The 19,858-nt window shown below is 39.5% G+C and overlaps 1 protein-coding gene across 1 annotated transcript in view; it reads right to left on the reverse strand.

Moving 5' to 3' along the window:
• Window positions 1-19,858, reverse strand: part of GRM1 (glutamate metabotropic receptor 1) — a 169,679-nt gene that overhangs the window by 72,966 nt on the left and 76,855 nt on the right. Inside the window, exons 5-6 of the mRNA XM_025382365.1 lie at window positions 14,771-15,017; window positions 9,545-9,713 (exon numbers count right to left, since the gene is read on the reverse strand). Of these exons, the coding sequence (XP_025238150.1) occupies window positions 9,545-9,713; window positions 14,771-15,017 (416 nt within the window). The remainder of the gene's footprint in view (window positions 1-9,544; window positions 9,714-14,770; window positions 15,018-19,858) is intronic.

Consider the following 19,858-nt stretch of genomic DNA (forward strand, 5'->3'; position numbering starts at 1 on the left):
CTAATTAAACTAATGAGCTTCTGCACACCAAAAGAAACTACCATCAGAGTGAACAGGCAACCTACAGAATGGGAGAAAATTTTTGCAATCTACTCATCTGACAAAGGGCTAATATCCAGAACCTACAAAGAACTCAAACAAATTTACAAGAAAAAATCAAAAAACAAACAACCCCATCAAAAAGTGGGCAAAGGATATGAACAGACATTTCTCAAAAGAAGACATTCATACAGCCAACAGACACATGAAAAAATGCTCATCATCACTGGCCATCAGAGAAATGCAAATCAAAACCACAATGAGATACCATCTCACACCAGTTAGAATGGCGATCATTCAAAAGTCAGGAAACAACAGGTGCTGGAGAGGATGTGGAGAAATAGGAACACTTTTACACTGTCGGTGGGATTGTAAACTAGTTCAACCATTATGGAAAACAGTATGGCGATTCCTCAAGGATCTAGAACTAGATGTACCATATGACCCAGCCATCCCATTACTGGGGATATACCCAAAGGATTATAAATCATGCTGCTATAAAGACACATGCACACGTATGTTTATTGCGGCACTATTCACAATAGCAAAGACTTGGAATCAACCCAAATGTCCATCAGTGACAGACTGGATTAAGAAAATGTGGCACATATACACCATGGAATACTATGCAGCCATCAAAAAGGATGAGTTTGTGTCCTTTGTAGGGACATGGATGCAGCTGGAAACCATCATCCTTAGCAAACTATCACAAGAACAGAAAACCAAACACCGCATGTTCTCACTCATAGGTGGGAACTGAACAATGAGATCACTTGGACTCGGGAAGGGGAACATCACACACCGGGGCCTATCATGGGGAGGGGGGAGGGGGGAGGGATTGCATTGGGAGTTATACCTGATGTAAATGACGAGTTGATGGTTGCTGACGAGTTGATGGGTGCAGCACAGCAACATGGCACAAGTATACATATGTAACAAACCTGCACGTTATGCACATGTACCCTAGAACTTAAAGTATAATAAAAAATAAAAAATAAAAAAACAGTTAGATAGAACAAATAAATGCTAGTGTTTGATAGCACAACAGGGGGACTGTAGTTAACAATAATTTCTTGTATATTTAAAAATGGCTAGAAGAGAACATTTGGAATGTTCCCAACACAAAGAAATGATAAATATTTGAAGTGATGGATATCCCACTGACCCAGATTTGATCATTACATATTGTATGCATGTATTAAAATGTCATGTGTACCCCATAAACATGTACCATTATTATGTGTCAATAAAAATGCCTATGCAGAGCATATGTATTCAGTCATTCATTGACTCTTTCATCCATTCATTCATTTATTTGAAATACGCATTTGATTGCCTAGCCTACATACAATGTGTCAGGCACTGTATCAAGGCCGGAAATAATCAGTGAACAAAACAGATAATATCCCCACCTTTGAGGAGCTGTCATTCTGGAAAAAAAGGGTTTGGAAAAACTAAAGCAAGAAAGAGGAATAGGTCATAGGGAAGAAACCAAGATGAGGCAAGGAGAATGTCTAGGGACCAAATTTAAAGAGACTTTCTCCCTCAGGGACATGCAAGTCCTCACCCAGCTTGCAGGACCTTGAGAGTGACCGCCTTCTTGAAGTCTGTACCATAGGTGCCTGCATTTCTCTGGTCCTCGTCCTGTTAGGAAGACACCTGAAATATGGGGTTGCCATTTTGCATATGGTGGTCAGGTAAGGTCCCACTAAGATGTTGCCATTTGAGCAAAATCTTGAGGGAGGGAAAGGGCGTAGCTATCTGGTGAGAGAGTGCTCTAGACAGAGTGGACAGCTAGAGTAAGGCTAGGTAAGATGCGTACCCTCCATATTCATACTTGTGCTGTCCTCTGCTACTTTTCTGTGTGTACATTATACTTCAATAAATGTCTACTTAAAAAATTAAATGTGCCCCACTTTTGTCACTGCCACCAAAGACATGTCAGCCTTGCTGTGTCCCCTGTTCTGCCCAATAGCCCATGATTCACAGTGTTTTTCCATGGGGATCTGTCCCTGAAAGTGATGAAGGGGCTGGATCTGAGGTAATAACAGAAAAGTTCAGTGAGCAAGAGAACAGCACAGATATAGGTCAGAGAGGGAGTGATGAAGGTATAGGCATTACTTAGAGTGGTTGTGGATAAATTAATGATACTTCCATGGAATTTTTCAGTTTGACCTGTGTTTGCGAAGTTTCCCCTCCTTCAGAGATACTATAGTAATTTCATTTTTTTTTTTTTTTACATTCACAATAAGACACTAAAGACAATGTTTGTGCTTTGATTCCTTTTCAAAATTTTAGTAGCACAGGCAGATCTCATCATTACGTAATCATAGAGTTCTCAGGTACGTGATTTTTTGATATGCCTGTGGGCAATTTGTACTCAGAACTTGCCATTTTGCAGTAGAATTGAGAAGATATTACACAGTGGAGGAACTGAACCATTGTTTTACTAGATGCCAAAATGGTTACATTAACTATATGATTTAGATGGTTAGCTTGTTTTGATTCACAAAGAGGGAAAAAGCTGGGGTGGATGTGACAGATATGGCTGAAGATGTTATTGTTAACTTTCTTAGCTGGTTTGACGACTATATGAGAATTGTCCTTATTAGAAGATAAAAGCTGAGGTATTAAGGTATAAAATTTGATATTTTTACCTTTTAAATGGTTCTGAAAAAAATAGAAGAGGGAGAAAGAGAGACAGAGAGAGAGGCATGATATGCTAAAAGATTTATAATTCTTGAATGAGATTGGTGGATATGTGCGTAATCATTGTACTATTCTTTAATATTTTCTTTTATGTTTCCAAATGAGAACAAAAGATAGGTATTCATTAACTTGGTCAAAATTATAAGACACAGCTGAACAAGAATAAAAATAGTCATTACAGATGTGAAAAGTGTTCAAAGATAATCCACGTTAGGAGGCATGAAATGGTTAAAGAAAAAGGAATAATCTCATTAAGCTATTGCCAGCTGGGGCTGGCTGGACTGGGTCATGGGGACAGGGTCATGAGACGCCAGTGCCAATCAGGTAGTAATCAGATAGTGATGATTGTTTGAAGAATAAGATAATTTACTTGAGGTAGATTTCGGTCTAAACAATTCTCTTTCTATCATATTCAAGAGAACATTCCTCCTCACACTGTCTGGAGGAAAGCAAATGCATACAAGCAATTTTGAAGCACATGCACTGGAGGAGAAAGGAACTATTTCTATATTCTATGGTGTAGCCTCTACAAACAAAAATAAATAGCTAGAGGTGAAAGGAAATACAGCCACAATGTGACACACTTTGAACTCTGAACTTGGAGCAATTGCAGATGGAAAAATTGAGTATAAAATCATCAACCCAGCATTATTTACAATGTGACCTAGAAGTAAATCAGCAGATGAGCTACTTGCATTCAATGTGGGAGTAGGAAAGGTGGAAGCTGATGCGTTGTCTATCCTCTTCCCAACACCATTTTCCTCTGCCTTTTTAGGCTCCCATTCCCTCAACCTTCCAACCACTGCCAGCGAGATCAGAGGGGCAATATCTTTCGAGTGGTAGCTCTTATCAGGAAATGGTGTTATAGCTTTTTTTTGAATCTTGTATTTTGACAAACATGTTGCAATGTTTCCATCACTGCAAAGTAAGTGGAATCATAAGGCTTTTCAAAGTTCATCTAGCTGATTTCCATAGAATATTAGTTTCATCTATCACATTATTAAAGTTGTTTTTCTCCCTGAGGACATCATCTATTTAAATAGCTGAGAACACATCTATTTCATGTAGCTGTTTCTGTATAAAGCAACAGGAAGAACTGATTACACATAGTAGAAATATATTAATAGTACACCCACACATATGTGTACATACATACACATACATAGACACATATACAGATTTTATATTAAGTTTAGAGTATCACTTTCACCTCATCACATTCCTTTTCTTATTATTAGGAAAAGTAGGGTTGTACTAATTGCTTGACTATCGTGGTAAAGAATGGGAGAATGGGTATCCAAGCTTCCAGATAAACAGCATTTTTTACCCAGTAATGTGGAAGCTAGGCTAACTAAGCAACTGTAAATATAGAGAGCTCTTTGAATAGCAGAAAAATGTACAGAGGAAGAGGGAAATGATGTTAAGATAAGGGAGCTAAGGAAGAATCTTAGGTTGCTGATGATGACAAATGCTCTGGAATCTGAGACTTTAATCCCAGTCTCTGCAGAGGCTTGAAGAGACATGACCGAACACAACTTGGCTACTTTTTAATCAATGGCCTATGTTGAAAGGTGTCAATCTGAAAATTAATATGAGTAATTTTATTTTTTAAAGAAGGATATTATTAGAAATTATAAGTTTTCTCCACTGGCGATTTCTCTCAAGTGGCTGTATCTACTAACAGGAAAAGCCAGACACGAACTCCTGTAGCAGCATTATTTAATAATGCTCACGGCACAAACCTAGGCATATTTAACGTTCCAATTCCAGCCAAATATAAATGGTTTCTTAGTGGACCTCTCTTACTTCCATCCATTTTTAAGGGTATGTTAGGTCGTAATGAGAATGATCATGTTCCCTTTGCTTTGATTCTCAGTGAATCTGCTCTTTGGCCTCTTTGCTCATCCATGGGAAAAATCAGTCATATAAGAAGCTAAAATTGAGCAAGGAGCATGTTAGAGGTTTAAATTAAGCAGGCTTCTTTTGTTAGGGCTACATTTCTAATGCCTTTTAAAATGAACATTTTATTTCTCTGGTAGACAATTCCAAGAAATCAGATGAAATGTCTTATCTCGTAAATGAAAAGTTAATTCTGAAGTCTATAATGTGTAAGATATGTGTGAGTGGACTTTGTTATATATAAATAAGGTGCCACTTTACAACAGCAGGGCATGTGTAAATGAGGAGAAACATTTATGATGTGTGCCACATTGACCTACTATCTCCAGAATTCTGTCATGATTGGCTGGGTGATGATAGGAAGAGGTAAGATTATCTCTATTCTCTTACCTCAACCTCCCAAACCAAAACCAACATCTTGGAGAAAAGAATTCAAATATAAACTTAAGAGAAAAAGAAAGCAGAAGAGAGCAGGAAGAGGAGAGGGGGGAGAAAGAACAGGAGGCCAGTGAAATCAATCTTCAGTATCCTTGCCCTCACTTCCCTGTCAATGTCTCAGTCTCTATTAACTCTGCCAGCCTCCTTCACAAATATTGCTTCCTGAATTCTGGATTCTGTTCCCTCAGAATTTTAAAAGTGGCTCTTTACTTATGATTTTATTGTGAGCTATTGAAAAAAATAAGGCTTAGAAATTGAAATACGCGTTTGTAGGAAATGTGCCAGTTCATATAATGAAAGATAGTTGAACAACATGTGTCCGTGGGATGATAACAGCTTTGAGTTGGCTCCAAGCCCAGCTTTGGCAATTTCTAGCTGAGAGCTTAGGGGCAAGTGACTCAATCCCTCTGGGTCTCAGATTCCCTCGTCTATAAAATGGGGGGATGATAATACCTGCTTTCAAAGGGTCATTTTAAGGAGTAATTGAAATGATGTCTGTAAAGCATCTATTGTACTTGCTTAAGAACACACTTGACCAATGTTAGTGCCTGATCTTGATTACCTCTCTTCTCCTTTCCAGCACTTTCTTTTCCTTTACCTTTCCTCCCCTTTCTGCCCCTTTCCTGTCCTTCACTACAGCAAGGAAAACAGCAGTGGGTTCTGTATGTGAGATCAACACACACACCAGGTACCTGATGTTTGCCTGCACAACACTGTTCAGATTTTATCTGTCGCCGCATACTCTCTTTGGCTGCACTTGTGTCTTGGGCCCTTGGCTATCAACACTCGGAGAGTTCTAGACATTGCTGTTATGTCTGCTACTGCAGTCTCGACACTGCTCCTTCATCTCTGTCATCTCTAGTTGTCTCTCCCTCCCTTTGAGTAGGCTCTGGGTTCCAGAACTGTCCCTGCTGGACTCACTGTAGCAGGACCCAGGCCAGACCATAGGAGACCCACCTAGGCTCTCACTCCTCATATTGCTTCCAGAATCTGAAGAAGCGCTGTGTTACAGGGCCTGGGCTCTGGCTTCCTCAGCAGCTGCCTGAAGGGATCTGGTGATGTAACTTCCTGTGAGCATAACCTTTGGCCACACGAAGCAGAAAAGAGGATGAAGTGAACACATTCATTCCTCTCCCATCCTTCCTCCAATAGTCTGAATAGCCTATCCAGTGACCTCTTGAGGCAACGTGATTAGTTATGTGCAGTGAAGCAATCTCCTCCTCAATAACGTGTCACCTTGTTTTGTTTTGCTTTCCCCCATCCTTCCATATCTCACTTCCCTTTCTCCCTCATTCTTGTTTCTCTAGGATTGAATCTTCCATTAACGTATTAGCAATTAAGCCTTGCATAGTTAGTAGGGTTCAAGGGAACCTGAGCGAAGATACTTGTGAACTACATTTTCCAGGATCTCTTGCCAGTTGTCTTCTGGATGGATTTGGTAAAGTAAGAGGAACTAATGGGAGGCAAAAGAAAAGGAGAAGAGAAAAGCCAGGGTGCCCTCACTCTCCCACTTCAGAGATAGCTCAGAGGTAGTAGCTCCGAGGTTTCCCTGGGTCTTTCTAGCTCTGGAGTGGGAGTAGACACTGCTGTTGGTCACCTTTGAGTTGCCTCAGTACCCCTTTTTACTTTGGTAACCATTTTCTTCTGTTAAATTTCCCCTAGTAAACCATCTGGCGTGGGCTCTTTATTTCCTGACAGGACACTAAGGTTACACACAACAATAAAAAGTATTATTTTATTTACCTGTGTTTGTGGTATGACTGAAATTATTTCTTCCTCCACAAGATATTGTATTTATAAGATACATTTGTAATTCTAAAAATCAATAACACAAGAAAACTGGGTTTTTGACAAATTCAAAGGAAATGATCATAAGAAAGTTCTATGGGTTATCAGAAAAGACATCAAATTATTATTTTAGCCATTTAAATGGCATTTGATATTTAAAACAAATAACCCTTTCCTAAAGGCTGTATTTCCCAGTTAATACAAATGTATGTCCTACAATCACCTTGTAAGCTGCCTGTTTCTCTTATATCTTGACAGTGGCTACTGATCTGGCTGTATGCATCCTAGGCCTGGTAGGTGGCAAATTAGTGATGTTAGAATGTGCATAGTATTATTTGGTAAATGGGACTCAAATTTTATTTGTTTCCATACCTCCCAAGGTGCTTGTGAGAAACAAAACAGACATCCCCCATTACCTCCACTCCATGTTGGTATTGAGAACACGCACATTTTCTTTCTGCAGTATATACAATTTTCTAATATTGGCCCCCAGGTGCTTTGCATTTATAGTGAATGCTCTGTAATGGCTCAGCAACAACTTCTGGGATTTCCTTCGATAATACGCATGGGCATAGTGTAAACATGATGGTAGCAATACTTCAGGGTCTAGGTGCAGGGACATATGCGGACAGGCTTGCCCCTGAATTGGGGAAAACAAAGGCCTCTCCTCTGGAAGGTGTAAGGGGGAGCACACGTGGTATGTGAGCACCCATTCACGGCCACCTGGCAGTCAGAGTAACAGTAAGGAATTTTCACAATTCCTTCCTTTCAAGGGAGCTTGAAAGGACGGCAAATCCTAACAATTTGTTTTTTCCTCGCCAGGTTTTATTTTTTCCATATAACCTGCAAAACTGAACTTTGTAGTTCCAAAAACTCTTTCCCAGTCATTGTCTGCACAATAACCTCAGTGCTATACCCAAACTGGAGAGACAGCCTGAGCCAACATGTGGCATCCTTTGGGTGGCAGAAGTGCATGTGCTCAGGGCTTCTGTCCTCTCCCCACCTATGACTTCAGTCCACAGATATCCTATTTTTTCCCACTATCTAAAAAAGATGATGCAACCAGAATGCCTTGGTCTGGCATCTCATGATAACAGGCAAGGAGAAATTTGTGGCCTCTGGATTTCAGAGAACATACCTTATATCATCAGCAGCCTCATGTGGAAATATTCCACCTAGACAGGAATCAGCCCATACATACTACTTTTACACATTCTTAGACTACTGAAATACTTCTGCACTGCTTGGAAGCTAGCAGTGTCTCCATATCTCCTGAATCCCCCACGTGACCCCAGCCATGTAGGACACATTGGCCAAATCTTCCCATAATCCACCAATTCAAAGATTTACCATAGCCATGGCATGAGGCCTCCAATACCATGTCACAGCATGAGAATGGAGTCTATACTGATTGACTGGTTGTCATAACAACTATTAAATAATTTAATATAACTTCTGCAGAGAAGGCACAAGATACTTAAAACTAGGATGATTCATCTCAGAAGTTTGTTTCTTTGTCCAAGTGACTAGAGTGACTGAGAATTTGAGTCTACCAGGATAGCTCTTCTCAGCTACCAAAAGATGTTACAGGTTGCAGATCCTGCATTTTCTTTAGTCAGTTGAGATAAAGCATGTCCAGCCTCTGTCTAAACTTAGCATTATATGACGAGATTCTTGCCCTGGGGACCCTTCCATGAACTTATCAGAGAATCTCTCCTGCATGCGTGGTTTTGCAGCTCCCAAGCAACGAATGGCATGGCGGCAAGTCAGCATGGCGGGAGCCAGAGCCTCATGCCTGATTTACCCCAGCTCCAGCTGTGCTGTGAGACATTTACGTGACAGCCTGTCTGTGTCTCAAGATGAATCACAGAAAATTAGGGATGCGAAAGACCTATTAGGTCTTCTAATCCATATCCTGCCATTCACAATCCCTCCCCTATGCTCCATTTCCTAGTGCATCACCCAGTTTGGTTTTAAATAGCCTGGGATACGGAGAGTGTTGCCTCCATGCTTTCTCCATCAAGAAGCCTCTTTAGCACACCCAACTGAGGATTTGATGCTTGATTATTGTCATTTTCTATATATAGTGATGTCATAGTTATTCACTTGCCCCACTCCACCCTCCAAATAGCTCCTGAAAATAGTGAGAAAGTGGGGACACTCTCTTGTATTGAAAAAAAAAAAAAAATGCCAGTCTCAGAAGAAACAAAGGACTTGGTAGAGAAACGGAAAATGATAACCAGTCTGTGTTACTTTATTTCAACTTCTGGTATTTTAGTTATTTGCTTATTTAGCATTGTTCAGCTTCTGCTTTCTTTAACAATAGCTAGAACTATGACTAAGCACTATTATTGGCTTTGGTTTTCACATTTACTTCTGTTTTTGATTTTTAAAATTTGATTACTCATCCGTTTCCTGACTAGATTGTATTGAAGATTCCAGCCCATCATTGTGATTCAAGTAAAAACTATGCAAATATTGTAAGAGTTTACCCACTCTGTTTCCTAATCTTTGTCTTTTCAGTTTTACCGAAACTCAAGAGCCAAAACTGTAAGTGTGGCACACCCTTTCTTGACAGTCATGTTTTTAAAATTGTCCGTGTTGTTCTTTACTAATGTCCAGGCAGCCGACCACCTCACAGATAGCATGCAAGAATGCATTTGTGGCTTACCTTAATCTGGCCTTTTAAGCAAGGCTCACTGCACACAGACCGCACCATTCCACTCTTGTTCATCTGGATTTTGTAATCATCAATGTTCAGCACTCCTTCATGCCAGGTTCCAACGTGAACATAGTCATAGCGATTAGCTTCAGTGTACTGCAGATTCATGATATCATACCTACAAAGAGCACAACGTGCATGTCTTATAGAATATAGACATAATGTAGAAAACAAAGAAAGTTGGGAAGTAGATAATAATGGAAATAAGAAAACAGCTAGAATCATCTTACATCAGCTAGTGCCAATATTTTAGTTTATTTCTTATGTTTCTTCTGATTATCCCAAATATGTATATTCCATTCTTCAATCTCTGAGTATCATCCATATTCACTAAAATATAAATTACTCTTGTACTTTTCTCTCTGCTTATCCTCCAAAAAAATAATGTTATGTTTGCTAAGTTGATCATGTCCTTCAAATTATTGTTTACTAAGTTATTCTTTGAGTAAGTATCAATAAGAACATTAATTTTTTATTTGATTACTTTAACTCAAATTTCTTTTTCACATTCAATTGTCATTTTCATTACACTGTATTAAAAGGGGTGAGTTTTATCAAGTCTGGAACCTTTTTTAAGGTGCTGAGAGCAAGAAATCTGAGAAAGTCACCTTTAATTAATAAGGATGTTGAGGATTTAATGTCTTGTGCACTGACATTTAAACTAATCTCTTCCCTGATTAGGATAAATATTTTTGAAACCAAATAACTGGTATCAGTTATTGCAGTTATTTGAAATTCCGGAACACTACACAATGGCAAAACCGACACTTAGAACTCTTCACTATAGTAATCATTTCACTATATACACACAGTATATCAAAACATCATGTTATACAGCACACACCATGTATATATATGATATAGGACATGCTCCGATACAATCTAAAGAACACAAGATCTAACATCGGAATGTACAAGCTGGTCTCTTTTCTAACATTTTAACAGTAGATTATACTACTTAGGAATGCCACTAAACTCTTTAAGCTTCATGTGATTCTTGTGGAGATTTATTAAGATAGGCATGTAAAAAGCTACTTTATAATCTGGACAAATGCGTATGTCCTATGGTCGAAATGCTTATGTTCACCCCCTTCCATTCATATGCTGAAAATCCTAACCCCCAAGGTGATGGTATTAGGAGGAGGGGCCTTCAGGAGGTGATTAGGCCATGAGGACAAAGTCCTCATGAATGAGATTAGTAAAAGCAGCCTTAAAAAGCTTTCTTGCCCCTTCCACCACACAAGGAAACAATTAGAAGGCGCCATCTGTGAACCAGAAAGCAGGCCCTCACTAGACACCAAATCTGTTGGTGCCTTGTTCTTGGACTTTCCAGCCTCCAGGACTGTGAGCAATAAATTTCTGTTATTTGTGAACCATGCAGTTTATGATATTTTGCTATAGCATCCTAAATGAAGAAAGACAATCTATAAGGCAATAGCATGATTTCATTCCTATTTCTATTACTATTAATGTCCTAAAATACTCTGGTTATTTTCATTACTACATGAATACTAGAGAACAACTTTGCACTGGCATAATCATTTATGTCTCAGTCATGGGAACTCCAGCATTCTTACATCTCCTTTCCATGTTGCTGTTCACTCTATAATTAATGTTGCAGTTTCCCAAAGCTGCATGCTTGGTTGCTCCTTACTAGTTTTGCAAAGTGGGTTTCTTTTCTGCAGTACCTATGCAAAGTGCTCATCCTCCTGGAGTGGAAGATGAGTCATGAACTCTTGCTCTTTGTGCTTGACTGAAGGAAATGGCAATTAATCAACACATACTCTTCTTCATCAGCTCTCTTCATCCCTCTCCCATCTCACACACCCCTGCTTAATCCCTCCTGCAATTATTTCTCTCTAAACTGACTCATGCTCACAATCCCTCTCAGCCTACCACTCCAGGAGGCTACAGCCAATCAAACTAAGTTGGCATCTGAAACCTATTGTCTGTATCTAGCCTAGACTTTTATTATTATTAATATTATTATTATTATTTTATCTAGACAAGGAATGTCAGTTGATTGTCTCTTCTGCCTGTTCTTAATGTGCAAATGCATTCTGTCACCCACAGGGTAGCTAATGGCTTCTCCACCTCCAAATTCTTGCAATTTCTACAAATAGTTGTCCCCTAAAAGAATAGGGTACTCTGGGAAAGTAAAGAAAGCTCTCCTTTGCCAGGTAAACAAAATGCACTTAGAATGAGAAGAGAGGAATGGTACACCCAGAGCACATTATTCATCTCTTTGCTGTGTGGACTTTTGACTAATAGAGAGTTATTATCCCTCAGTTGCTAGACGTACCAGAAAGTTCTTTAGAGTATCTTTCTGAGTGATAGCCAAGTGAGAATTAACTGTGGGCTGCTGGCTTACACTTATCCTGTTGATCAACGACACTAATCTACACCTCTGATATCTTTCCATTTTAAATTCATTAGAGCTATGGAACCTGTTGTACTGTTGTGAGTGCTTGATGTGAGTAATTTCCATTTTCATTTCCAGGAATTTTTGTGTTTTATTTCAGATTACATTATTACAGCTTCTCACATACTCACAAAGAAGGCTTCGCTACAATGCTGGCTCTAGAATGTCTTTTTCCTTTAAATCGGTTTCCAAAGACTTTATTTTAGCTTCCTCATTTGCTTTTTCATAACAGAAATCAGTTCACACTTCATTAGCATTTAGAAACAAAAAAAAATTCACAATATTTTGGTATAAAACACATTTTTTTAAAAAAGTCCTAAAAGCTGGGAAAAAATCTATTGAAAAATATCAAGGAAAAATTACTGACTTCGTTTTAAAAAGCCTTCCTCATACTGCGTGTATTACTGAACACCGCCTTTTCTTTTGACCCCAGGGTTCCTTCCAGGCATGTTGATCTTTATTTTGGAATTTTTTATGCTATAAATTACATATTCACAACATCCTCTCAATGCATTCAGTTTACGTTGTGTGATGATTAACTGAAGTAATTATAAGCGGGACCAAAAGCATGAACACTGGTATGACAGGAGGAGGACGTACAGGGAGATTTTCGAAACAGAAATTGAAAACGGATTATGCTAACCAATTGCAAGCAAAAGGATATGATCCCTAAGAAAAGACCCAGGGGAAAGCTTAAGTAAGATCTGAATATTTAATTAAAGATGGAGAAGAAACAAGCTAAAATTATGCACCTACATTTTAGATAACTTGTAAAGAGAGGGGAGTAAACTTCAATTTATGAAGTATCAAAAATGCATCTGGCCTTGTGCTAGGCACATTGTATGCTATCTTTGGGAATCATTGAAGGAAGGTTTACATTCTAATTCTGACCCCTTATTGAGCCTAGTGTCCAGTGGAACACAGGATGAAAGAGGGTTTACAGAGGCAGGTAGTCAATGTTCTGAATCTCAGACCCACTTGTTGCTCCTGGTACCACTTCCTCGAAGCTTTTCACATGCCCAATTCCTGAATCATTCCATCTACCCCACTTGCATCCAGTCAAAATCTGTTCCCACCTAACTAGCAGCTTGGAAGAAATCTGATAAATTGATCATTTTAATTGCTGACAATGACTGATATCATTTATCCTTCCTAGAGCTGTCAGATTTTAACAGGGAGAATCCAGTTAGGTCTCACAAGGTACTCCGTAAGTGCAGGACTTCAAGCTGACAATAAAGAGATACATGGAGGCTTATTTAGGGTCAAACAGTCCCTTACAGTACTTCTGAAATGACATTAAGAAGGTTGCCAAGGTCGGGCATAGTGGCTTACACATGTAATCCCAGCACTTTGGGAGGCCAAGGTAAATGGATCACTTGAGGTCAGAAGTTCAAGATCGGCCTGGCCAACATGGTGAAACCCCATCTCTACTAAAAATACAAAAAAATTAACCAGGCATGGTAGCACACACCTGTAGTCATAGCTACTTGGGAGGCTGAGGTAGGGGAATCGCTTGAACCCCGGGGGTCAGAAATTGCAGTGAGCCAAGACTGCGCCACTGCACTCCAGCCTGGGCAACAGAGTGAGACTCTTTCTCAAAACACAAAAAGAAGATTGCCAACCATGTTGCTAATTTTAGGATCTGCTAAAAGGCAGTGTGATGTTGCCTGATTAGAAGCCTCAGAGTGAGAGCACTTGCCTCCACAGCTTGCAATCTGTGGACATTAGGTGAGTTCCTTAGTTTCTCTGATACCCAGTTTTATTATCTGTAAAAGAAAGACAATGATCCACCTACAGCAATGAAGATTACATGATTTGATGTTCCACTTGAACACAGCATATGCTTTTCTAAAAAGCTCTAAGTCTGGGACATCATACACTGAAAGGTGACAGGGCCTATAAGGCCCTGGGCTTGCTGAGTGGCAGCCAAGCTGAGGGCCTTTTTCCTTCCTCCTGAAGGTGTTAATTCTTCTGCCATTCTGATTATGCCTTTCCTAGGAAATTGCGTATGAATGAACACAACTATTCTTGATACTAACAAAATTTCCTATGTACCAATTATGCTTGAGCAACTGGTAGTATCAAAACAAGTATTGCAGAGCAGACTGTATGTAAAATGGCTTGGAGAGGATTTTATGCATATTTACCTTGGTTTACTTTTTATCTGCTTTTTGTTTGATTAATTCTTTAAAAGTCATAGGGACTCGATTCCAAAAAGAAAGTTGTTTCCTTTCTTGCTCCACGAGATATGTTAGCAGAAACATAAGTTAGCCTGAGGAGAAGGGAGACACATGCAGGACCTAGTTCTCTTTGCATATTGAGCTCTTTAACCAGGTGTAATAGTCAAAATATTTCATAACCAGAATGGTATATAGTTAATCAATCAGAAAGACGCTGGCCCGGTACTGGCAAGGTCTGAGAGGTTTCTGTTGGCCAAGTGTACTTTCTTTAGTTTCCTGGGCTTGCAGGGAGGTCCCAAGCATTCTGGAAAAAGGGTTAAGTGATAGCTGAGTAAGGGGGTGGCACCAGTAGAATACTGGGTATCAGGTGTTGAAAAAGAAGTATTTTAATATTTTAAAAAGTAGTGTGGTCTTTGGTAATTTCATCTGATATTATCCCTGGACTTTTTGCTACCTAGTTGTATCTATCCTCATGACATCCAGAAACCATGGAACCAGATGAAGCCATAGTTGCCATCTGTCTGGCACAGGAAGGCTCACAAGGTTATTTAGATTCATTACTGAAAAGATTACCTTCCAGGAGCATCTCCTTTCTCATCAAACCACACCTCCTCTCCAGATACGCCGATGAATGAGGACTTGATGAGGAAGTCCAGGAGTTTGCTGCCGTCGATGGGCTTCATGGCATCGCAGAGGCCCACGTGGCCAGGGCAGAGGGCATGGTGCATGTTCTGCAGCCCATGTGCCATGGCATAGATGGCATTGATGACAAACCCCATCTTACTGTCCTGGACATAGTTTTCTTCTAAGCTTTCATTGCCTGTAACAATAAAAATACATCACTACCAAGGTCACAATAATAAAGACTAGGCTTCTAGGTTTAATTCTCAAATGCTTTTGGGGGTTCTCAGAGGAAGGGAATGAGCAATGACACTGGCAGAAGCCAAGCCCACCTGTGCAAGCTTTGTACTTGTGGCTAGCTCTAGTGGATTCCACCTGCAAATAGTTTATTCAGTTTTATTCTCTCTATTCAATAACGGTTTTGTGAGATATAAAACAAATTCCAGAGGGGTGAAAATAAAGGACTTTCAAATATTGTAAAGAAATCCTGAAGGAGTAACGAAAATAACTCTTATTCCCCCTTTGTTTACAGGAATTTATATTAAAAATCTCCTATATCATGGTACTGAAAAAACATTTTTTATTCCTTTATGACAATCCACAGTTTACAGAAATTCAGTTTATGCATTATCTAAACCATGGTATTTTCTTTTGGTGATTCCACTATTTTTTTCATTTCCAGGGCCACAAAACTCCAGAGTTAGAATTGGTTAGTATGAATCTCTTCTTATAAATGGTTGATGGGGCAGAAATATTTAAATCAGATTTGCTAATTATTGGAAACTCAGGTAAAATGTTTCTTGATGAAAGAGTCACACTACACATTAATTTTAGCCTTTAGATTTTACCTGTGAATTTCAAAAAGCCTGCAATCAATTCTACCTATGTCACAGGTGATCAAAAATCCCCTACTGCCAAGCAGGTTCACAAGAATGGTATTGTGTTAGATATAAGCTCCATATTGGAAGTCTAGACTTCCGGACATATATATGGATGAGAAATTTGGGGACCAACTGGGTTTGCTGAAATAAAGGTAACAGGATTGGAAAACAAAAAATATATTTGGGAAACATCACTGGCATAATTCAGAGACTTTAGTTGGTTCCTGAAATTTGCTTCTCTCTGCAGTGAACTTTTCCTCCCTCATTTGACTGACAGTGGGGGGTCGATGTGATGTGTGCTTGAAGTACTAGAAGGTGGGGAAGTCAGCAATTTAGCTGCATATGGGGTTGAGAACAACATGGGGCTCCTCACACTCCCTGCTGGCTGCCCTCTTTGTTGCAACCTAAATAGGTCACTGGACACTAAGGTTCCCAGGCTAAGACTAGCAGAGGAATATTTAGGAAGTTAGACAGTTTGAGTCTTTAGAAGAAACGGTAGAGTTTTGACTTTGATGTCGAACTTGGGATGAAAATGGACATTTTTAAAGAGTTCTATTTAAAGGCCTATCTATTTAGATGTAGTCAAAAGCTTGAAAAAGATTTACTTATATCTACCCTGAGAGTGAGATATAAAATACCCAGGCTAGGTTAAAGGGGAAGAAGATTAGATTTTAATCCATTTTTGAGCTTTTCATGATAGGACATTGTTAAAAGTGTAATTTGCTAAAGCAATATTTTCCTGATTGGAAGGAAATTTTCCAAGTGGAAATGAGGAGTCAGAAAGACAGGAAGGGCATTTTAAAATCAAACCACACAAAATAAGTATAGAAAGTTATATAAGAAAGAAAGCAAAGATCCTCCTTCCAAAAATTGCAGAGTCATTTAAACAGAGTAGCTTATGTCTGTCACCCAGAACCCACGGCCCTTTTTGTTGGTTTTCTTTCTCTCCCTCTCCAACTTACTGGGACTATAAAAGAGGTAAATTTGTGCCATCTGCCTGGTAACTCTTAAGCAAGCCCTTATAGGCTCGTCCAGAAGACCAAATGCTAAATATTAAAGCTACTAGAATCAGAGAAATTGCCGAGAGTTAAAGAAAAAAAGGAAAAAAGAAAGAAAGACAAAAACTGAGTGGCAAAATAACCTTCAAGACAGCAGTCCCTTAAAGGGTCCTGGTCAATACTAAAACCATCATCCAAAGTGGAGTCATTACAGCCATCACCAGGATCAAACTGTAGAAAAATATCGGAAGAAACACACAACGTTCTTTACCAAATGAAAAATCATCTGTTAGGGACTGAGTTTGCTCTTCCTGTTTTTTATAACTACTATTTAAGATTTATTTTATAGCCTGTAATCCCAGCACTTTGGGAGGCCGAGACGGGCGGATCACGAGGTCAGGAGATGGAGACCATCCTGGGCTAACACGGTGAAACCCCGTCTCTACTAAAAAGTACAAAAACACTAGCCGGGCGAGGTGGCGGGCGCCTGTAGTCCCAGCTACTCGGGAGGCTGAGGCAGGAGAATGGCGTGAACCCGGGAGGCGGAGCTTGCAGTGAGCTGAGATCCGGCCACTGCACTCCAGCCTGGGCGACAGAGCGAGACTCCGTCTCAAAAAAAAAAAAAAAAAAGATGTATTTTACATAGATAAAAAATTATGTTGGTGTCCCCAGTACAAATTTCTTAAGCCAGTGCCAGTGGTTGTCTAGTGGATACTTCATTCATCAGCACTGAGACAGGAACTGTTCTTGTATATCTGTGAGACCAGCGTTTTCCTTTTGATCCTCATTTAGGGTGATCATATAACTTATGACTTGGGTCATTTTTTAGAGTGAAAGTTAGTGTTGACAATAATTATTTTGAGAACACAGGTGTAAAGGCAAACCAGGCAAATTGTGTCATCTCTCTTAAGCCAGGTGCCTTCTAACTGTGTCTTATCTTCTGAGGTTATTATGGGTAAGATTAATGTACAAATATGTATGTATAGACACACGTAAACATAAGTACATAGATGTATACATATGTGTATACAAACAATAGTCAGTAGAATGTTATTATTTTTTAACTAATTTCACACTTATCTAATTTTTAAAAGATTTGTTTGACAAATATTTATTCATACCTATGCTATATCTGGCACTGCTTTTGTCAATGGGGTATTATGCAGACAAAACATACAGGAATACCTGATGTCACAGGACTTAAATTCTTGTAAAACGCTACAGAAAATGTTTTTAAATTAACACAACTAAGAAAAATATGTAATAATTACAATCAAATCAGTGTTACATAAAAACATAAAAGAGAACAGGAAAGAAAAAAATGGGTATGTTGAGACAGTATCATGTTGATCGGTTACAGTCAACCTCACCAAAAAGAGGACCATTGAGTGAATAATGGAAGAAGAATAGGGAGTGAATCAGGCAAATATCTGGGCAAGAGCATTTAAAGTAAAGGCAATAGCTTCATGTCTACAATAATAATAACACGGCCGGGCACGGTGGCTCACGCCTGTAATCCCAGCACTTTGGGAGGCCGAGGCGGGTGGATCACAAGGTCAGGAGATCGAGACCATCCTGGCTAATGCAGTGAAACCCCGTCTCTACTAAAAGCACACACACAAAAAGAAAAGAAAATAAAAGAAAAGAAAAAAGAAAAGAAAGAAAAGAAAAGAAAAGAAGAAAAGAAAAGAAAAAAATTTGCCGGGCGTGGTGGCGGGTGCCTGTAGTCCCAGCTACTCTGGAAGCTGGGGCAGGAGAATGGCGTAAACCCAGGAGGCGGAGCTTGCAGTGAGCTGAGATCGCGCCACCACATTCCAGCCTGGGTGACAGAGCGAGCCTCCGTAGTAATAATAATAATAATAATAATAATAATAGCTACCACTTCTTAAGTGTTTGTTATATACAATACTTAATAAATGAGCTATAATGCTTACCATAATCCTGCCAACTAAACATTAGTCTCACTATTTTACAGGTGAGGAAAGCATGTGGTATAATTTGGATCCAAATGCCTCCTCAGTCCTTGTTCTTCCTGTCACACTTAGTGGTAACGCAGGGGCAGGTATAGAAATCTACAGAGGAGACACTTTTCTGGTGACAGAGGACAGGGCATCCTTCAGTGCCCTGGCATCATTGTCAAGCCTGGTTTAGGACTTCTTTCTGGATCATTCCAGATGTGCACAGCTCTCTCTCTGACTGCAAGTACTGGCACCTAATCTACCAATAGCAAACGATGACAAAGAAGCCCATTCTGTCAGCACCATATAGAGAGGAGGGGAGCTAGATACATGCTTCCGCGGAATATTTGCAATGTAATAGCTCACACCCCTTTCCAAAATAGACACAAAGTTTGTGTGTTTGTGTCCATCTGAAGTGAGTACCTGTGCTCTCTTACTCTGCCAGTTCCCTGGCTCTGTACACCCAAGGGGGTCCTACTGTCAGGAAGAACTCTCTTCAGCTACTACCTCAGTCTCAGCCCTGCTGGCTCCAAGTCTAATAAACTAGCATGCAGGGACATGTGACATAAAGTTGGAAAGTCATGTGGCTTTTACAGGGCCATTTCCTTTACCACAGCAACCGTCCAGATAATGTTGTAAGGGTCTGTTATTGAACAAACAAAATCTACTATAGAATGCCCTGTCCTCTAAAGATCCTATATTTTCATGGCTAGTGAATAGAGAATTGTAAACCAATAACATTGTCACTTGGTGGGAAGGTGAAAACACTTTGGTTTCCTGGGGTTTAGTGCCTTTTCATAACACTTGTCTCAGAGTTATTAGTGAGAAGGAGATTTTATGAATCATTTTCTGTGGTACATTAACTATTTGGACCACTAGGATTCATTAAACCATTACTTTTTGTAATATGTTAAATGGAACCAAATAATTGCAGTTGACTCTGTTTATTTACTTTCAAAAGAATACCTGCCTAACTGCTTCACAGTGGGTTATGAAAATAACTGCCTTGGTTCTAAATAGTAATCGTGTTCTTATTGTGAAAGCGCAACAAAGATTATAAACTGCTACCTGAGTGCAGCAGCACACAGGCTCTCCATGGGGACAGGAACAGAAAGGGTAGCCTCTGAAAACAGGACATTTATGGTGACTGGGAGAAGGGTCAGCAACTCTATCTGCTGTCATTTAGGATGGTTTTTCAGCAGA

This window comes from Theropithecus gelada, chromosome 4, assembly GCF_003255815.1.
Source record: "Theropithecus gelada isolate Dixy chromosome 4, Tgel_1.0, whole genome shotgun sequence".
NCBI lineage: Eukaryota > Metazoa > Chordata > Mammalia > Primates > Cercopithecidae > Theropithecus > Theropithecus gelada.